Source organism: Thunnus maccoyii, chromosome 11 (genome assembly GCF_910596095.1).
Source record: "Thunnus maccoyii chromosome 11, fThuMac1.1, whole genome shotgun sequence".
Classification (NCBI taxonomy): domain Eukaryota; kingdom Metazoa; phylum Chordata; class Actinopteri; order Scombriformes; family Scombridae; genus Thunnus; species Thunnus maccoyii.
This window is the reverse complement of record NC_056543.1, coordinates 19274772-19289747: the sequence shown is the minus strand read 5'-3', so window position 1 is coordinate 19289747 and position 14976 is coordinate 19274772. Positions and strand designations below refer to the sequence as shown.

Genomic DNA, 14976 nt, shown 5'->3' with positions numbered 1-14976 from the left:
AAAGCTTGTGAGAAAATTACAATATTCTGACTGGAAGAATGGCGATTCATATATTTGGACTACATTTCCTTCTTGACATGTTCAGTCGATGTATAAAGCTCAACTGTTCAACATCAGACAAAGCTATGACATAGTTTTTTATGATGAATGACCAGAATCAGAGCTGCAAAATTATCCATAATTGGTGGCCAATCTGGCACTAACAATGGTCTCGCTCACATTTGACACACCATGATTATCTCTCCTTCTGACAGCCTTAATATCTTCATTTCTTTGGCATTTTTTATAGTACATAGAATATTAAAATAGCCAGAGGTGCTAAAATGAAATCTTGCAAGTTTTTAATTTGATAGCTTTTCTTGGCTAACTTCCCAGTTAATAACTGAGGTTTTTGGCACGCTCAAGATTGTTGCAAAAGCCTGATGTCTGATCCACTAATTGACACCCTGGTGAGAGTACACAAAGAAAAAAATAACTTGCCAGAAAAATAATGTTTTTGGACAGGACTCACCATGATCGCTGGATGTCTAATATCTAGGGCATAGCTGTCATCCACGAGGTTTACAGGTAATCTCAGCAGCGTGCCCTGATGTTCTCCTTTTATGCCTAGGTTATGAAGACCCTCCAAGACCCTGGCCTCTCCTCTGAGGATGTCCAAAATGCTATAAATACAAAATCACAGTTCTTTTTACATGCGATAGTTATGTGGCAGTGGCTTTCAAATGCAGCAAACTCTGATCTTGTTGCAAAAGAATCACTGAGCCAATGCATGGGTCTGAGGCTTCCTGCGGAGAGCATAAGCGAACTACTGCTCCCTCCTGCTGTGCCCCTACCTGAAAGGGTTGTGAATGTCCAAATCAATGTGCAATCCGTTGATGAAGAGCTCCCCGTCTCCTGGGTGAACACCAATTGTCTCACTGAGATGCTGAAAGAACAAACTCAAAGTGTTAGTCGAATGCCAAAACCCCCTAAATTTTACCTTAAATGTCCAATCTTTGAAACGAATAGGTTCCCAGACACTACAGCAGTAAGTAGAAGAGATGCACAGAGACAAAGAGAAAAGTAAGAATAAAATGTCTTGATTGATGTTGTTACGGAAGTTATTTCAGATACAGATTAGAAACTCATTCTCTAAAATAAAACTTGTACAATGCTGTCTTAATTGTGCTATCAAACAAAACCCTTTTGCACTGTCATGTGGGACACTGCTTATGATATGATCGCACCTTTTGGTTCTCCTCAATTTCTTTTCTCATTTCCTGCTTTACGGCCACTCTTGTCAGTGATCTGTGGGAACAGTAAAACATGTACAGTCACCATCAGCTTTTACCACATCCCCAGCCAGCAGTAAAATGCCAGTTTTAATCTCCAAAAACCCATGGGCCCACAAGATGGTACATTTGCAGTCAATTCCCTGTAAACATCCAGGTCTTACTCAGCACTTTTTGCTGTTATTACAAGCTGCCTGTGCAGACATCGAGGAAAAAAAAAAAACTGATTAGAACTGTGCATTAAAGGTGAATTTTTTTGTGGAGCTAATATGTAGGTGTCACAAGGAAGACTATCATGCTCAAACAAATGGGTTTAAAAAGGCATATCTGAGGTGAACTTTAATAAAAGCATTTTTGTGGATGCGTTTACACATTGTGATACTGATTAGGGCTCCAAAATAAATAAAAAAGCATAATTTTGGAGTGGTACCAGATGTGTTAGTCACTTAGTCAAAAAGAGGAAATAAGATGAATTTTCTAACCTGGCTTTGCTTGGAAAGTTCTGACTGAGGTCTCGCATGAGCTTCAAAGCATCAAACTTTGGCACGGACAAGATTCTGGCAGCTGCTTGGAAGCTGAGATCTGCAGAGATCAAATGATGAATTCATCAACGTGTATACATATACAAAGGCACATTGTGTTTAAACAAAACAAATCCATGCAAGAAAATCAAAGGAGACTACATTAACCTGGCTATGACACAGTGTTATTGCCTGTGGTAAAATGATTAACTGTTGTTAAAAACCTGAAAAATATTCACTTATGCTGCACTCAATTATCAGTCTGGCCGTTGCTAATTGGGGTGTAACACAACGCTACTAACTGTATCTGTATCTGTGTATGTCACAAAAATACCTATATTCGGATTTATACCAGACGCAGATGTGATGTATAACAGGAAGTTTTTAAAAACGGTTGCTAAATTTTCTGCATTCAGTTGTTTTCTACTGTCATTTTCACTCCTCACACATATATCCACAACTTTAGCTGCCAACAAAATATACGAAACAATATTTAACTATGTACCTGAATTAATCAAATAATAAAGCAAGAAAAACACAAAAAACACAAGACTAAACTAAGTCTAAATAAAGCTTAATAAATAAAACTAAAATAGATACAACTGCATTCTGCAAATATTCAGATGGTTTTTCATACATGTTCAGAGCACATTATCTATGCACATCTGGATAATGTATTCAAATTCATTTACACTTCTACTTGCTGACAGTACAAAATAAAAGCAGTCAGCCACAAATATACCGTAACTTCAAAGCCAAAACAAAAAACAAAATTACACATTACAGTCATATAACATTCCAACTGTATTGATCAAAGTTATTTTCTTACTATCATTAAAAAACAATACTGAAACTGAAAAGCGATACCTTGCAGTTCCCACACTTTGAGAGGGGCCATGTCATTGGTACTCTCCTGGAGATGTTTACGAAGCTCAACGAGTTGCTCCAGGAGTTCAGGGTGAGATTTCCTCAAGAGAGGTGAAAAATAGAGCAAGATACATTATACCACTCTGATTTCTTTTTATCTTTTTATCAACTCACACAAAGCACAGTCAGAGCACCAGATGCCCAGCAGCAATAACAGAGAATACAGGAGATCAAAAACAATCTGTATGGCAATTAACATGTTACAGTTTAGCTACTTACTTTAATTTCCCAAAAAAGAATCCTTGGACGTCATCATTATCATCATCCTCAGGATTCGGGACTGCCTTTGAATCTACAAAGCAAAAGCAAAAGATTAGTGTTTCATTGCCTCGGACACAGCATGGTCCGGCACAGAATATTTCATAAGTCACCAACTGACCTTTTACTTTGGTGTCATCCACAGCTTTGTATTCTGTGCTTTTGATAGCCAACTCCACACCATACCCAGATAAAAGCATTTTTAGAGGCTTTGGATTCTGCGGCAGTGAGAAGCAGAGCAGGATAATGGCTTAGATTTAAAACAATTAGTTTTGTCTACAGTATGTGCACATTACTGTCAAAAGTACAATGATTACAATTGTCAACACTGCATTGAAGAGTCGTCCCAGGGAGGATCTTTCCTCCTATACCTATACACCCTTACTATATGGCCAAATTATATGTGGACATTCCTTCTAATTAGTGGGTTTAGCTGACTCAGCCACACCCATTGCTAGCATTTCACATCACCACTGACAAAAATTTGCTGTAGAGTGGGTCTTACTGAAGAGCTCAGTGACTTACAATGTGGTACTAGATGCCATTTTTCCAATAAATCAATTCTGCCCTGCTAGATTTTGTCTTGTACCTGAAGTGAAAATGTCTATAAGCAACAATCGCTTAGCCACACAGTGGTAGATCAATTGCTGACACACAAACATTGTCCGTGCTTCCAGGAGTCACAACCGAGTTCTCAACTGCACCAAGAAGCAACATCAACATGAAACCTGTTTGTCAGGAGCTTGAAGACATAAGCTGCCATGACTGAACAGCAGCACACAAGCCTACGATCACCATACGCATGTCAAGCATAGGCTGAAGTCAAGAACACCACCATTGGACTCTGGAGCAATGAACTATGTCTCACTATCTGATGTCTGATGGATGATGGGTTTGGCTGATACCAGGAAAATACTACCAATCTGAATGCTCACTGTAAAGTTTGGTGGTGGTGTTGGTGGGGGGGGGGTAATGATATGATGTAGTCCTCTTTGCTTCAATTAAGGAAAACAAGAATGCTTGATGAAGCTTTTGATTGTGTCCGAACGGCTGCAAGCCAGGCCTTATCGCCCAATATCAGTTCATTAGGGGTGTAATGTTCAGCTGATCACATTATTTTAGCCATTGAGTGAATATCTACATATGACCTCTTAACTGTGTTTGATGTAAAAGTTGCTTGTTTTGAAAGTATTTTGCAATACTGTATTCAGTGAAAACTAGAAACTGTAAAATGTTTCTCCACTGGTAACAAAAAGCACATAACTGCCACAAACAGCAGCAGAGTCACTGACATCCAACCTTGACCCCGATATCACCCAGATTCAATGCACTGCCTCAGCCTTTCACAGGCACCATCAGAAGACTTTCACACCCACACACCCTGTTTCTCTTCAACTCACATGTCTTGAAGAAAAGCACCTTTTATTCCCTCAAAGGCATCTGTTATCTCAGATTTTCAGTTTTTCACAGATATGTGTTAATTCTTCTCTTGAACATTGTTCAGTAACGCAGTACGGTCTGTTCAGTCAATTATTCTGATGATTACAATAAAAAATGACAAAACTTCAGTGGCTCCAGCTTCTTAAATGTTAACATTTGCTGTTTTTATAGTCTTCTATGGCAGTAAACTGAATATCTTTGGGACTGTTGGTCACACAAAACAAGCAATTTAAAATATGTCACCTTCGGCTCTATGAAACTGAAGGGCATTTTTTAAACAATTTTCCGTCATTTAATAGACCGCACAATTAATAGATCAATTGAAAAAAAAATGAAAAAAGCACTGTAATAGTCATCTAAATAATCATTTCTGTAAAGATGAAAGTTGATACTGTGTTATGGAAATCATAAACTTTTATGTTTCACTTACAATTGTCAAGTGAAATCTGTAGCAATAATTTGCACTACCAAATCTATATTTTATAAACACACCAGCTCTGTTGAGTTACTTTGTTTTCAAAACCTAATAACCTGGGGAAGGATAAGTTAAAAGGGTAGCTAACTAATGAGAAAAGGAAATACCCTGCTGAAATTGTGTCACTTGCTAAAGGTATGAGTTAAAGGGTGCTAGTGTTATTCTGTATTTTTCTTATTGTCAAAACATCCCATTAAAAGACCAAAACCAACATAGTATTAGTCTATCTCTCAATGCTTTAAGATTTTCCTTCCCTGTCTGCGGCACTCAGCCCTAAGCCAGTTCAATCCTGCTTAAGACATAAATCTTTAAAAACAGGTCACAAATCTTCATTTTTTGGTAATTTCCTCAAACAGCTGGGCACTGTGGATTTTAGCAAATGTTATGAAACCAAGTGCACAATACATTTGTTAGGGGCTTTTTTCAGTCGCAGATTAATACACATTTGGTGTACCAGTGAGTATTTATGGCAATAGGATGGTGTATATGGGACTGACTCAAAATAAACTCTGGTGCCCCATGTTCTTTTTAATGGAGGAACATGTCACTCAGTGCAGCAGTGTGGCTCAGTTATGTGTTTTATTTGTTTTCTGACAACAATGGATGTCACTGGGATGGCACAGAGGAATAAGTTATATAAAGCTTTGGCTGCACAGGCAATACTTGTCAGTTAGATCCATTTGTTGTTGGTTTTGGTTTGTTCATGGTTTTGTTCACAATAAGAAATATATAGAGTATTGCCAGCTTTAACCTTTTAAAACTTAACAGAGCAGAACAGCAAGAACAGCAGAACATTATTAATTAAAAAGGCAATTGGTCAGTAGAACATAATTTTAATCATTGTTGCTCACCGCTACGAAATGCCGCAGTACATATGTGAGAGTGCCCTCTTCAGCCTTCTCTGACAGCACCTTATGAAAGGACGTAAACTTCTTGGTTCCAATCTCAGCATAAAGGATCACAACTGGCACGTCTGTTTTATTGACTCCTGGATATGTGTGATCATTCTTGTATAAATATGGTTTTGGCCTGCAAGCATTTGGAAATGTTGTTAAAGACATTTCAGAGATAAAATATTTCATATCAACAACATTTCTAAAATCATGTGTTCACAGGCAAAATGCAGTCAGCGAAAGCATTAAAGACTGAGATTCCAATAGTGAATTAACTTTGAAAACTTTAAAATCCAGTTTATCCACAGAGGAGAAGACAATGTCATTCTGAGTTACCTGCCTGCAGCTGCCTTCAGGAGCTTCTTAATGTCCTTCGTACTGCAGCTATGTTGACCATGGATGGAGACAAAGGCAGGACAAGCCTGAGGTGGAGGTTCATCACTGGCTATCTGTTAAGAGAAGGCAGGACAGGAATGTTTTATTATACACCAATTACAACACTAATGCTAATGCACTAATGTAAAATATGTGTGATCACGGCAATGTAATGCAATCTGGATTTAATAAAACACAACAAGGCAGGTCTATAATAACAAAATCTGGCATCACCCCCTACCTCTTCAGCGTGGGCCAAAGTTAACCAAAGTTAATCAGTCACCTCACTCATTTATTCTGAATATTTTAACTGTGTTGTTTGTAATATTGTTTAAGCAAACATTTTTACGAGGCTAAGAACAAGTGCAATTACCACACCAATTTACACTGTGCGGCACAACACTTCATTTCCCCTGCAAGGGCCATTACTCACCTAAATGTTTAGCACATTTCAAAATGAAAGAAATTCATCAACCAGTGCATCACTATCAACAAAATGAAGTTCTCCCTATCATTACTAAAAACAAGACAATCAAAATGATAAGGAATTGTGAACACGGCATGCAGTGAAAATGTATTTCTTTATTTCATTTGTCATTCAGACTTTGCAGTCACCTAATAATAAAGTCAAATTTCATGTATAGCCAACCTGAGTATCTATTAAAACTTACATCATATAAACACCAGTTTGAATAAAAATGGTCTCTCAACATGTATGTAACATATATACAAGATGTAATTAATAGTAAAATAAAATGTAAAATCCAAAAACTGAAGCATCGTGGCATTGGACAGTTAATCACTTTCTATTCAAACACTCCTGCCTTTCTAGCCAAAGTATTACCTGCCTCCCATCTCACATTTGCTCACTGTAGGCAAAAATGCTCTCAGCCTCTGCTGTAATGTTCTCACATTGAGCATCCATTACATGTTCAGCTTCTCTGTCTCTTCCCTGTCTTCTCTGTCCACTTTTCCCTTACCAAACCATCATGAATTTGTACACCTCCTCCTCTTGCATGAGCAGGATATTGTCCCTCTCTGATGTCTGCCTGTTCCATACTCAAGGACAGTGGTACCTAAAACTCCCCTGCAGTATAATTATGCTTAAGAAATAACACTCAACTAGTTGCACATGTAAGCTAGATTTGACAACATGTGAATGGCTGAAAAAAAATTTCAGAATGAACTTAACGAATCTCAAAATCCATCTGTTATCAGCTCTTTTGGCATTTTTAATTATTAAACATTTATGTATGACAGGTTATGACAGAATGTGGAATATTTTGCATATAAGGTTTTACACCATGAGCATGTTGATAAATGCATCTGAAAGTAATATAAAATGCAATTAAATCGATTTTGATCGCCAACGCCAACTCTGTTTGTCGCTGGATCAATTCAAGATAATTGTCCTATACATTTGAATTCTGTGAGAACCGAATGACAAATACAACCACTGTTGTGAGAAAATTAGTTATTGATGTGGAGTATTTCACACGGTGTTTTGAGAATAATGACTGGATTGTGCCAAAACAGCGGAGATGTAAGTAAAGACTGCAGAGCACCCTTGGTCAAGATTAGGGTAAACATACAATGGCTGTGTCCACAATCACTACCGGAAACACTATATGTACTGTCCGCCATTGAGTGTGTAAATGTATGCACTATATAGTGCCCTAAATTAGACCACATGAAACAACAAAGGTCCATGGCATCTACACTCTTTTCTGCTAACAAATCTGAACTTACTGCTCACTTTAAGGCATCCATTTTACACAAGTAATGAATGAATGAACAAGGGATTATTAGAGATACAGCAAAAGTAAGAACCTTTAACAGGAAATGGACCTGGCTCTCCATATGTCCAGGCTGCCAGTGAGAAAGCATTACAATAGTCCACTTCACACTATTTTGCTCACACCATACCTGCTGGGATGCATGAACAGCTGGTGAGTAGGACCGCGAGGCCAGAGCAAATTTGAGGAGATTAAGTTGAAGATCTGTGAGGAACTGGCCCGCCTTCTTAATGATCAAATTGTAGTACGAGCGGACAGACTCTGTGAGACACAACAACATTAGTAACATGATGCTTTTTAGAAGTGAAGGACAACTGAGGTGGTGCGAAATTATTTAAAATGTGTTATAATATACACCAATTACACCTCTACGATCAATGTAATGGCTTGGTTTCAAACATACCTCCTTGCTTGTATACAGTCAGCTCTTTCACAGTGTCAACAAACTGCCAGAATTTCTCATTTCCATCTTCTCCAATAAACTCGCTGCACAGAGAAAAGTGAAATCAAATAATATTAGACAACATTATTCAGTAATAACAGTGTTGTGAGTAACAATGCCAAACATTAAGAGCTACAGATCACATAATAAATCTATATGATCTGATTATAACTGAAGCATTACACAGACTGGGCTTACAGTATGTGTTGATGACAATCTGACTATTTTTAACCAAAAAAATCACATCTAAAAAGTAAATGTAAATGTCAAATGTAAATTTCACATAACACTGTCAATAGAAAACAGTGTTTCCCTCATGTTGAATGCTTTGGGGTGTCAGCAGTAAATTAATGGTTATTTCTGGCATCAAAAAAAAAGATTGTTTTTGTCTGGCGGGGGTTCTCGTTGGTCTGGCGGCCTGCCAGGCCTGTAAAATTATAGGGGAAACACTGGAAAACTTTATACATAAGGTATTAATAGTGTTACAATAGGCCTTTTTATGGAAGACATTAAGACATGTAACAGTATGAAATGCACAGGTGTAAATAATTAAATTAACGATGGCTAAATTACATTTAGCTGCTTCAGTTTCAGGGTCCCGTGAAGGTGCATGCCTATATTTACTATCACATAAGCATGGCTTACTGCAGCACTTGAATAGAACATTATGATCAGTAACACATGTGTTTCCTACTATGACAAGTCAAAGGCCTATAGATGGTTGGCAAAACATCTCTTTTTTTAAAAACTGATATTTCCGCAGTTAGGAAAGCACTGACACATCCTCCTAGAGAGTTTGGCTGCTATTAAAGTCAATTGTGAATCATTTAAGGGCACTTATTTAAAGAACTGCAATGCCTTCTTGGATAGAATCTGTAATTTTGACAGGTACAAGTAAATTTAAGGAGCATTTTTCCCAAAAATGGATGTTTGGGGAATTACACTCTTCAGTTTTTTCCGACCTCTACAATGTGAGACTGTCCTCTTTATTTTTTGTTAGGAATTTTGGGGAGTTTACCTTCTAAATTAAAAGCTAACACATGGTGGGTATTTTATGGGCTGATTCCAGTACTTTTAGACTCATGAGAAAATAAATGATTCAGTAGCCATAATTTTATTCCTGGAATTATGCTGAGGGCTTTGCAACAGCCTTTGGATCTTCATGCTGGAAAATAAAATTTACAAAAATATAGCTGAACAATTATCTAAGTAAAAAAATATGAAAATTTGATGTCAAGTCCAGATTTTCTGAGGGGACCGGTTTAAGCAGATGTGTCCAGATGTGCATGTCCAGGGGATGAGTAGTATGTACCTTGTCTCCAGGAGGAAAGGCGTCATGTTCCACTTGGCTTTAAGACTGGCAGTGACGCCTTTGGGTGCTGATATGACGTGCTGTATGTTCAGCAGCAGCAGTGACATCACAACAGCGTTCCTCATCGTCTCCACGTAGCATGAACCTGCAGAGGTAGAGAGAGTCTGACAGAAAGGGAGAAATTACTCCTCATTCTGGGGGAAAAGAAAGAATGTGCAGTGTTGGCTGTCACTTCCTGCCACAACAAAAGAGACAACCAGCAGGACAGACATACAGACATATAGACATTTACAAATATACTGGTATTTACCATATTCTACTTAATGCCACCATCTCCTTTTGTTTTTGTTTATTTTATGTTATCTATATAATAATGACTGTCTTGTATTATCCCTACTAACATCTCTTTATTTCATTATCTGTAGATTAACACTTGCATTGTTTTTGTTTGTCTTACATTGTTAAAGTCACATTGAAATTGTACCAATATTAACTTGATTCTATATATTACTTACATACATATATTACTTTATTCCATTTATTTATTTCATTGACTATTTTATTCTAAAATAATATTAGTTCCACAACGGGGAAATTTGCAGTGTTACAGCAGCAAAGGTGACAGTGCACTAACAAGAAGCATCAGTTAAAAAGCAAGATATAATAAATAAGTAAACAGTAAAAAAGCAAAATACAATAAGTAGACAGACTGAATGGTTGAATTCTCATTATTGCACATAGGAAATATTGATATTGCACAGTTTAATATACACTGATATTGCACATGAGTGAATTGTCAGATTCTGGAGACGGTGTTGTAAAGTCTGACAGCAGCATTCACATTGTTTTTGTTCATTTCAGTCCTTAACATTGTCTTTCATAATCGTAACTGAGCTTTGGCAACACACGTCAAATGCCATGCCAATAAAGCCAAACGAATTGAATTGACTGGAGTCCAATTGAATACTTCAGCGCAGTGAACTGAATTGCAGTGAATTGAAATGAACTGCAGTGAAGTGAAGTCAAGTCAAGTGGAGTGAAGTCAAGTGAAGGCAAGTGAAGTGTCAGCGCAGTTCCTCCGCCTTTTGATACATACTAGTCGGTTGAACTATATTGAACTGAACTGGAGTGAAGTGAAGTGGCAGTCCCTTCGCCTTTGATAGCTGCCAGTTAGTGCCACGTAGTGACTCTAAGTTACTCTGTCGACCACAACACAACACTGGCACGCACACAAGTCTGAAAAACAACTCATTCGACGTTGCGGAAGGTGTCGAAAAATCACGTCGAGCTGTTAGATGAACGTGTTAACAAACGACCAGCAGAGTAACACACAAAACACAGTAAAGTCAACTTAACGGTAGCATATAAGTAAACAGCGTGACGTGATGAAGACGGTACAGTAAGTTAGCGTCATTAGACAGAGTCGATAACGGTCGCTTGTTATAAACATGGCGCGTTAACAGTGTGCATTATAAGTATAAGTTTACAAGTACTGTTGGTAGCTGTGTTGCCAAAAATATGTCCCTCACCCCGTTGCTGGTGGTGACCGCTTCTGGCAGATATTTTTCTGGTTATTTTGGGCAGCTGCTAACAGCTAGCGGGTTGCCGGGGTTGCAGCGTACCGGACCGGGGTGGCTCCAGCTGGCCGTTATTCATATGTGAAACAACCGCAATAGTAAAAATAATAATGGCGCATGCAATTGTTTTTAGGAGCAGTCTGTCACATTATATACACGTACAAGGGGAAACACTGGTGTGAAATTAAATAAAAAATGCTGGTATAATGTGAATTTATTCTGGCACAGCGGTAGCCACCTAAAGAGACTGACCCTGCAGCTCAAACATTTTGCCACCAAACCAGCAATCAGAGTAGAGTTGAACCTTTGAGTTGAACACTGAACATCACTGGAGTGAATGAGTGAGTGTAAAAAACTGTGTAGGCAGATATTTACAGCTCCGTGGGTTACACTGGTTACACTATATAAAATATGTAATGATTACACTGTTTCAATATGTTTATAATGAGCCAATGGTAAGATATAGCCTATATACTTGTCTATGTAGTGTTATAACTGCAGTGTTATAACTGAACAAATAATAATAATAATAATAACAACAACAATGATGATGATAACAACAACAACAATATTGACAGTAATAATAATTGTTTTTATTTTTGTTGATGTTTATATACAGTACTAGTCAGGGCTGGGCAATGTGGACGAAATCAAATATCACGATATTTTTGACCACATATCTCGATATCGATATTGCGACCATATTGTAGGGATGATTATTGGTGCTTTCACAAAATAGTTAGACAATGAGATTTTTGATACACCTTCCCATTCCCTAGAATAAGAAAGCAAGTACAAACTTTTTTAGACCCTTTTTACCTCAAACGAAAAACAAACAATACAAAACAATAGTCCCAAATTACAATATCAAACATTTCATTCACTATTATGTTTATATCTCACTTTTATATTTGTTTACTGTTATTTTTGAACATGTTTTTAAATTCACAGTACTACAGTACTACACATTTTACTTCCCTATTCTATCAATTAACAGTTATACATCTATTCTTTATATTTGTCCTAGTCCTTCTTTTTTAAACAAACATATTTTAAAAATACATTTTTGACTGGTATTGTATATCTGTATATCAATCCATTAGTCCAGCAATTTAGTATCAGACTTCCATAAAATTGATTGATTTGCAAGAGACAAATGAAAAAGGATGGTCAAAATGAATACAGCAGGCGCTGAGATAGTTCTACTTTATGTTTATTATCGTTGAGGTGTACAAAATATTAGAAATACTTTTCAATGTAATGCACTCCAGTACACCACCACCTGGCAATGTCAACAAAAACTGAAAATGTATAAGCTTCGTAAAAGTAGAACTTACAGCAGTTGTTGTATTTGATTGCATTAGGTTACACAGGTGTTCCTAATAAAGTGCTCAGTGAGTGTATATGCATCAACAACGATTGATCCTATAGTTTTCATAATTCAACTATACAGCATCTTTTATACATGCCTGGTAAAATGCTTACATCATGGACGTCTAACCCCCCGATGACATCATCAGAGCTATTTTCTCTGACAAGACAAAGCTCCCACAGAGCGAGAGTAGTATTTCTCATTAAGAGCAAACTGATCCCCATTTATAAAATTGGTGGATTGTCCCTTTAAGCCTATGTTTGGTAGGTTCATGCGAGGTTTTCTCTATTTCATACCTATTGAAAACTCTGGGAGTATTGGAAGTTGGTCAGTATTTATGATATTTTTTGAATGAATTATCAATTAAATATGCCTAATTAAAAAAAACACTTATACAGCACAAGGTTACTTAAGTATAGGTTTAATTAGAAGAAGTAATTAGAAAATAATGAATGTGTAGTCTAAAATTACGCACAAGCTACATAAATGATAGATATTAGATGTGTGACGTTGCAGTGGAGACAGCAGCTTTCACTTTTAATTGCTTCTCCTTAAGAGCACTGTCTTTTTAACATTTATTCTGCATTAAACTGGGCTATTTAAAAAGCTATATCCTTACACTTGCAACTACAGGCTGGGAGCAGAGTGGTAGTGCTATCTCTTTAATCATCAAAGGTCACAGCTGATGAATGCGCCTCAAAAAGTTACAGTAGATTTGGTATTTATATGCGGTTAAATCTCCATGTTGTTTCTGTTCTGTGTCCCTGTGGGCTTCTGGCTTTGCACTGTGTTAAACAAGATTATGGGATGGACGGGATGGGATGTAAGAGCTTTCCCAGCCCAACCGCGACAAGAGCATAACGCATACTATTTGTCGGCTCGGATGCAGCAGCATCCTCTCAAAAGCACTGCTTCAGCACAGTCGGTCAGACCGCCTCAACCCCGCCGAGGATGCTGTAGGATGCTGCCGGTTCAGAGGATTCAGCCCAGCAGCCCGAGTCGAGCGCTTTCTGCTGAAATAAGTATATTACCTAAATGAACCCCACTGTGATTTAGACCGGGATCGGTACCAGAAAGAGAGAGGGGGGTAAAAAAAAAAAAAACAAAAAAAAAAACTACAAACTCTCATCGGCTGCCTCATTTTCAACTTGACATCCAAGCATGGGAGACGTCGGCACGGATGCGTCTCGTTTTAGAAGTTGGACAGCCAAAACATTTTTAATGCCATGACTCTTGACTTTGGACGAGATTTCCAGCGCAGTGCAGACGGCGTGCAGCATTTCACAAACGAGAAGGTGCAGCATTTTAGAAACCGAAAGGTGGACTTTTCCTTCTGTCCAGATGATGCGTCTGTGGAGGGTGTTATCTGATCAACATGTGGCACTCAGCCTGAATAATAGACACCTTTAGTCCACCTGAGGCATGGAGGGATATTGATTCCTAAAAGAACCCCCGTGGGTGCTACTTATTATTCAGAGTAATGAAATGAAGACACTATCTTGATATAATGGATGATAAATCCAGTAAGCTCATCTTGGTTCCTATTTTAGCTGTCCTTTTTGTTATGATAGGTTACCAGTATATATGTCCCGCTGGAAGCAATTCGTGCCACTTTAAGACTGGGGAGAAATTAAGAGGGGTAAGCCTACTTTCCACTCCGTATCAGGACAGCGATGATTTTTACAGAGATCAGGACCTGGAGGACGACAGCCCTCCAAAACTACCGTCCAAATTCAACTTCACCGAGAGAGACCTCGATAGACACGTGGAGTTCAACATCAAAGGGGACGACGTGATAGTGTTTCTGCACATCCAGAAGACCGGAGGAACCACTTTTGGGAGGCACTTGGTGAGGAATATTCGCTTGGAGCAGCCGTGCGACTGTAAGCCAGGGCAGAAGAAATGCACATGTCACCGGCCAGGAAAGGAAGAATCGTGGCTCTTCTCCCGGTTCTCTACTGGATGGAGCTGCGGGCTGCACGCAGACTGGACCGAGCTGACGAACTGTGTACCTGGCATTATGGATAAGAAGGAGGCCGAGAGGAATAGAAGGTACATGACTTTATGTGTGTGTGTGTGTGTGTGTGTTTGTGTTTGTGTGTGTGTGTGTGTGTGTGTGTGTGAATGAACAGGCATGCAAAAAACCCATGATTCATTCAAAATAGAACTTAAATTTTATCCTTGTGCAAGTATGCATAACCTACTTGCACAATAATTTCTAAGTATTATACTAAGTTGCATTGGCAGATCATCTGTTTTTTCCCCCTCTTCTTGTATATTTTGCATGCTCGGGCAGGCAGAGTGGGGAAACATTTCA

At 38.2% G+C, this 14976-nt stretch overlaps 2 protein-coding genes across 3 annotated transcripts in view; one reads left to right on the top strand and one right to left on the bottom strand.

Annotated features, from left to right (window-relative positions):
* uggt2 (UDP-glucose glycoprotein glucosyltransferase 2) overlaps positions 1-11346 on the bottom strand; it is a 45914-nt gene extending 34568 nt beyond the window's left edge. For both annotated transcript variants that reach the window (XM_042426283.1, XM_042426282.1), the window contains exons 1-13: positions 11240-11346; positions 9711-9874; positions 8360-8442; positions 8087-8217; positions 6122-6234; positions 5744-5921; positions 3099-3195; positions 2939-3011; positions 2660-2760; positions 1754-1853; positions 1227-1287; positions 834-925; positions 512-662 (exon numbers count right to left, since the gene is read on the bottom strand). In XM_042426283.1, the coding sequence (XP_042282217.1) occupies positions 512-662; positions 834-925; positions 1227-1287; positions 1754-1853; positions 2660-2760; positions 2939-3011; positions 3099-3195; positions 5744-5921; positions 6122-6234; positions 8087-8217; positions 8360-8442; positions 9711-9835 (1305 nt within the window). In that variant the 5' untranslated portion in view covers positions 9836-9874; positions 11240-11346. The remainder of the gene's footprint in view (positions 1-511; positions 663-833; positions 926-1226; positions 1288-1753; positions 1854-2659; positions 2761-2938; positions 3012-3098; positions 3196-5743; positions 5922-6121; positions 6235-8086; positions 8218-8359; positions 8443-9710; positions 9875-11239) is intronic.
* A 2046-nt stretch (positions 11347-13392) lies between these two features.
* hs6st3b (heparan sulfate 6-O-sulfotransferase 3b) overlaps positions 13393-14976 on the top strand; it is a 62199-nt gene continuing 60615 nt past the window's right edge. Inside the window, exon 1 of the mRNA XM_042425430.1 lies at positions 13393-14711. Coding sequence (XP_042281364.1) covers positions 14167-14711 — 545 coding nt within the window. The 5' untranslated portion in view covers positions 13393-14166. The remainder of the gene's footprint in view (positions 14712-14976) is intronic.